Consider the following 6,193-nt stretch of genomic DNA (forward strand, 5'->3'; position numbering starts at 1 on the left):
GGAGGGAGGGACAGAGAGGCTGGGCACCAAAACTACAACACATTTCAGGAAGTGATGCAGTATTTTGCAGCGAACGTTAAGTGACAAAGAGACTTGTGGAAGATCCAGATCCAAGCCAAGTATAAGAAATACTACTCAGTACGGTGAGTGTGGAGGTTTTTAAACAATATTTATTAATGCAAATATGCTAAACTGTTAGATGTGGACATTTAATAATGTGCTTCACTTTTCATTCATCAACAGGAAAAATTATATGTTTCCGACTTTTGCAGTTTTGTATAAAATTAAGGAGGATGGCGTGTGAATGAAAAAGAAATGCTCAGTGCATCATGGGAAGCTCCTACCAGCCAGGAGAAGCATTTTAAATTAAATTATTTAAAATGTGATTTTAGATTTAACAGGTTGTAGTGACACAGCGGTGTGGTTTTTACCACTGGTGACTCACAACAAGAAGGTCATGAGTTTGACTCCACCATCTGGCCGGGGATTGCGTTTCTCCCCGTGTGTTGGGTGAACTGGTGATTCTAAATTGGCCGTAGGTGTAAATGTTTTTCTGCCTCTCTGTGTGAGCTCTGTGACAGACTAGCAGCCTGTCCAGGGCCAAACTGACCTCTTGCCCTATACTAGGATATGCTGCAGCCCAACTCTAACCCTGAATTGGATGAGTAGAGTAGTAGTGTGGATAGATGGGTGCACATGTAATCTGATGTGACTGGTACTTGGATTTTAAAAACAAGCAATTCTCACAGATGGCAGCACCACCTCGGCCACAACCGTTCGACTTCCATGGAGTCCCCATGATCAACATCTTCACTGATGACTGGGACAACATACAGAACTTCAAAGCGAGACCAGATGATATTCTTATTGCTACCTACCCTGAAGCAGGTAATGATGTGTAAGAGTTTGGATCGCAGTATTTTTTCACGAACAAAAATAGATTGAAATATCCTGCTAACCAGTATCTATTGATATGTTTGTTTGTTTTATCTCAGGAACCACATGGGTCTCTTACATCTTAGATCTTCTGTATTTTAGCGATATGGGTCCAGACCGTCAGACATCCATCCCTATTCATGAAAGAGTTCCCTTCCTGGAGTTCTGTGTACCTCCTATACCTTCAGGTTAAATCTTATTTTATGCTATCATATTACACCAAAACAAAAAGCTCAAAGTCGATTTCAGTTTGGCTCTATACTTAAACAAAAATATTAAAGGGTAGCCATTATACCGCTTCTCAGAAACTGTTGTGAAACAGGTTCAACCTGTTTGATCTATTCTTGCATGTTTCTGTTTCACATGCTTAAAAAGCAGCAAAATACACCTTTATTCGGTGGCTTTCTAAGAGCCAGCAGTTTGTCAGTGTGTAAACATGTCAGGTTATTTAAAACATCTACATTTTTCAGGCAATTAGTATTATTGACATGTGGTCTAAACGTATCTTTTAATCAGTTCCAAACAAATTCTTTCTCATCACTCAGGCACCGACTTGGCAGAACAACTTCCCACCACTCCTCGTCTCATTAAAACTCATCTACCTGTCCAGTTTGTACCAAAGTCTTTCTGGGAGCAGGACTGCAGGGTAAAAGTCATGAACTTATGCATATACATTCATGAAACCCACAGATTATAATTTAGTGTTGTGTCTTTCTGTAGATAATCTACATGGCCCGTAATGCAAAGGACAATGCAGTGTCCTACTTTCACTTTGACCGGATGAACAGCCTTCAGCCAGAACCAGGAGACTGGAGCACCTTTCTACAGGAATTCATGGAGGGAAAGAGTGAGTCCAGAGTAGTTTCAGGCTCCAGGAAAAACAATGTCATCTCATTTTGCATGTAAAAACTCCTTTGTGTATTGTTTTGTGGCTACAGGGGTTTTTGGATCGTGGTATGACCATGTGAACGGCTGGTGGGAAAAGAAGCAGACTTATTCAAATCTCCTCTACATGTTCTATGAAGATTTGATTGAGGTACTGTGGTTTGTGCTAACGTCTTTGCCATTGTCAGCTGAGCTCTTTAAAACTCTTTGATTGTGACTGTAACAAACAAAGATCCACTGGTACATCACATTTTTATCAGCCTATACATGGCTAAAGCTAGAACGGTTAACTAAAAGACTGATCTAAATCAGTGTAGCTTCTTGGATGCAGGAAAAAGATAGCAGCTTGCCAGGGCCTGTGTCTGCAGATGAAGAAGGAAATAGTGTCACACACGACATCTCTGTAAACCCTGGTTTTGCTGCTATTCAACAAAGAAAACAACATTTGCCTTAAATTACAATTAATTCAGACTAGGTGCCCAGATATACCCAGTTTTAAATGTAGAGTACTTTTCTTGTTTTAAAAAGCAGTGTGCTGTGCAAGTAACAAAGACGTCTTTGAGTATGTTTATACTCTACAATCAGGTTGTTTGTATGGAACGAAAAAACAAATATCAAAATTACAACTTTTCTTTGAGTAGAGACTGAACATGTGCATGGAAACATGGTAAGCGTCAAACTTATAAAAACAAACAAACAAACAAAAAAAGGAGTCAAAGTTATAAAAGCTGTAGAGAAGAAAAATCTGTTTGACCAATCACTACATCAGTCTTTGTCATGTGTTGTTCTAAGTAGGTTTCCAGACCTAAATACAGACTTGTGACACAATTACAGTGTGAAAAGCAAACTTTTATTATCAGGACCATGACCATATTTCTCATGTAACTTTTTTCAAGAATGCAAGTAAGCTGATTTTCTCCAAGACACTAATGCTGTGGCTTAACTCAGAATACTAGTTTACACAGGTCAGATATCATATACATATACAGATGTCATATGCTATAAATGGGCAGTGGTAAGAGTTTAGTGATTTAATTCCATTATGGACATCACATATCGATTTGATTCCTTATCGACTCTCACTGGCTCCACTTTAAGAGTCACCACCATTTCTAAGCAGCACAGCAAAGAGATCACATTCATGCAAATTTAATACATGCTGAGTCATCAAATGTTTGAACATGGTTGAGGTATCTCGCCTCTTTGTTGTGATCTTTGGGGTCATTGGTGCACATATCACACAGAACTCTTTTCTTTAAAGTAATGCAGTACGTTACTTTTTTATTACCAGCACAAAGACATTTGTTATACTACTTGTTACTCCTTTTACTCTGTAAAGGCTCCACACACCAGCACACTCCCCTATACTAATGAGGACACACGTGATCTTTTAGTGTTTAGGTATGAACACAAATCAAAGGACAAAACAGGACAAAAAGTCTTAAAAGTGCAATAAATGTGTTATAAAAATAAAAGTAAAGGCCAAAGCCACGCTGTTCATTGTGCCACTATTTTTCTCTTTGGTAAAACAAGCTGAAATCAGCTGATTGCAGCAAGAGTGAGAGAACTGATTGATGGGATCAATTTGCAGGAAGACTAACAATTCCAAGTAATCGGACTACTGAGAGCTCTAGATTCCCATCTGTAACTATAAATCAGTTACTGTACCAGTTACTGGTATTTATGGATCCAGATTTTATTTCATTTGTACTTTGATCACCGACGAAATTTAATTCCATTGTAATCGGGAGAAGTTGGGCCTAACAACACCAGATCAATCTAGATAGATAAGAGAGCATAAATTGGATTTTGGGTTGAAATGTTCCTTTAAAAGTGATAATTATTTTCAATATTTATGTGAACAGGACTCGGGACGAGAAATAGAGCGACTGTGTTCCTTCCTTGGTTTGTCTCCTTCTGCTGAGGAGAAGGAAAGAGTCCGAGTCAGTGTGACGTTTGATAGTATGAAACAGAACAACATGACCAACTACAGCACAATTCCTCTGTTGAACCAGACCGTGTCTCCCTTCATGAGAAAAGGTAAAGTTCAGCATCACTGAAGCATCAGTACCAATATTTCCTCCATATATAATTAGGTTGATCGGTTACTCTGAACATTTCGTCTCCAGGGAAAGTTGGTGACTGGAAGAACCACTTCACAGTGTCGCAGAACGAACAGTTTGATGAGGACTACAAGCACAAAATGAAGAATCCTGCTCTAAAGTTTCGTTTTGAAATTTAGATGCCCAGCGTGACATGATGGAGCTCTGAAGTGAAGAAATCGTTAACATAACATTTCAAGATTCATCTGTACCTCTTACGTAAAATTACAAAGAAACAAAACTTAGAGTAATGTACTGTCAAAATTACACATCTGCTAGGATTGACTTTGAATCTTTGACTTTCCTACTTGTTTTTTGATCGATGTTGGTAATATGTCTTTAATGTTATGGCTGCCAAACACTGTATTTAATCTATTGTTCAACAAAATAATAAAAACATAGACTAATTACCCTTTTTCTCGTCTTTAGCAGTAATGTTGAATGTATTGATTTAACCTGGCCCTCTCTCTACTGCGTTTTTTGAGCTGAGAGTTACGGCTTCGTGTGGTTTAAAAAGAACTGTGCTTAAAAAGTTTTATAAACATGTTTGTTGTCTCATTCTGAGGAACTATTGGTCCTAAAAGAAACTGTGGAGCATTATTAAAATGACTACACACGATTCCACCACCACAAACCTGAGTAGTCCCAGTGAACACACTGGCTACCACCAGGAAACTGTACAGATGACATCAGGCCAGGGTTAAGATCACTAACATAATGTCTAAACCGGACACTAAGAAATAAAAACATGAAAAAGTAGTAACAGTTAAACAGTAGCAGATAATAATCAGCGTACGACAAACACATGAATCCACACAGTTCAGGCAGCTGCAGGTTAGGATTCCTGAGGAAGATCTCTAAAGAAAACATCCAGACTCACAAGGTATCAGTTTATCAGCTACAGTGACTCATCTAGGTGACAGATCAATTACTGCTTATCATCAGACATGGTAAAGGTCTGCCACACCTGGTGTGCAGCCTATTGTTACCTGAGCACCTCCCACTAATACACCCACTGTTCTCAGTACTGCTGATACTCCTGGGGACATGGGAAGTCCCAGACACTACATATTAATAATAAAACAGTTAGTATTTAATAATAATACCCACATTACTCTTAGTCCCACCTTAAAGCCCATCAGACTGCAGAAAACTCTGGTGGTGGTGATCATGATAGTCCATACACACTGATAACAGTGATGTGCGTTAACTTCCTCAGAAAGTAGCACGCTATCAGTGCTTTGCCACTCAAATGGCCGGGGTTGCACCACCTATCATTCACATATGGTATAAAGCACCACCTTTATTTTTCCCACAGGCATCCATGTCCCTGTCAGCACTCATCATGATAAAAACCAGCAGCTCCTCTTAGATTCAGGTATCAGGTACCTGTCTCATTAAATCTTCTGGCTTCTGACCAGCACATACATCATGGTTCCTTCAGCTCTTATAGGCAGCAGATCATTTTTAAAATATGAAGTGTTCAATCCTTTTCTTATTTAATGAATGTTTAAAAAGCAGCTATCTAACACAGGATGATTGGCTCTGACATCATAGTTAATGAACATTTTTCTTTTTGCTTTGTACACCATTTATTATTTTCATTTATTAAACAGGTAATAGTTGATGCCTTTTTCACATTTGTACTTTGCCCAACAGCATCATGACAATCACTCCCCTCTGAGCTGCAAAGATTTAAAACAAATAACGAGAAATGAGATGTACAGAAGGAAAGGTTACAGGAAATACTGAAAAACATTTGGTGTATTGTGTCTATATTGCTGGTAGGCCTACAGTGTATAGGTGATGCTGTTGCACTCTTTTATACAGCAAACATATGTTGCTCGTTTGTGAAAAGTCATAAAACTCACGTCAGCCTTCCCCAGCACCAAATTGGCTGGAGAGGTGGTCAGACAAAAGAATGTGTTTGATCGTTTGATAGTTTGAACTAACAACATTCAACAATTTGACTTAACAAGAGTAAAGACAATTTACAATTGGAAAACGGAGAAAAGCTCTGTTTTAGTACTTTGCTCATTTTTAAACACAGACACACAAGAAAAGCCAGAGAAACAAAGACAAACAATCCATCATACTGAGTTAAAGTGATCACAGGTCTGCTTTGTTGGAGATGAGCCTTCAAAGTGGAACATGTGGACTGTTCCTTTATTACTACCACTGAAGGCCACGCCCCTCTGGTCATGTGATCATGTGGTTTGTAGGAACGCTCCTCTTCCTCAGAGGATCCACCTGTGCTTCCTCTCCTCTCT

The 6,193-nt window shown here is 38.9% G+C and overlaps 1 protein-coding gene across 1 annotated transcript; it reads left to right on the plus strand.

The window, feature by feature from the left end:
* On the plus strand, positions 1-4,467 carry LOC116321688 (cytosolic sulfotransferase 3-like). The gene is made up of 8 exons (XM_031741597.2): positions 1-143; positions 750-888; positions 996-1,124; positions 1,482-1,582; positions 1,657-1,783; positions 1,875-1,972; positions 3,687-3,861; positions 3,951-4,467. The coding sequence occupies exons 2-8, from the start codon at positions 750-752 to the stop codon at positions 4,061-4,063; spliced, it is 882 nt and encodes a 293-aa protein (XP_031597457.2). The 5' UTR covers positions 1-143; the 3' UTR covers positions 4,064-4,467.
* Positions 4,468-6,193: the final 1,726 nt, after the last annotated feature.

This window comes from Oreochromis aureus, linkage group 3 (assembly GCF_013358895.1).
Source record: "Oreochromis aureus strain Israel breed Guangdong linkage group 3, ZZ_aureus, whole genome shotgun sequence".
Taxonomy (NCBI): domain Eukaryota; kingdom Metazoa; phylum Chordata; class Actinopteri; order Cichliformes; family Cichlidae; genus Oreochromis; species Oreochromis aureus.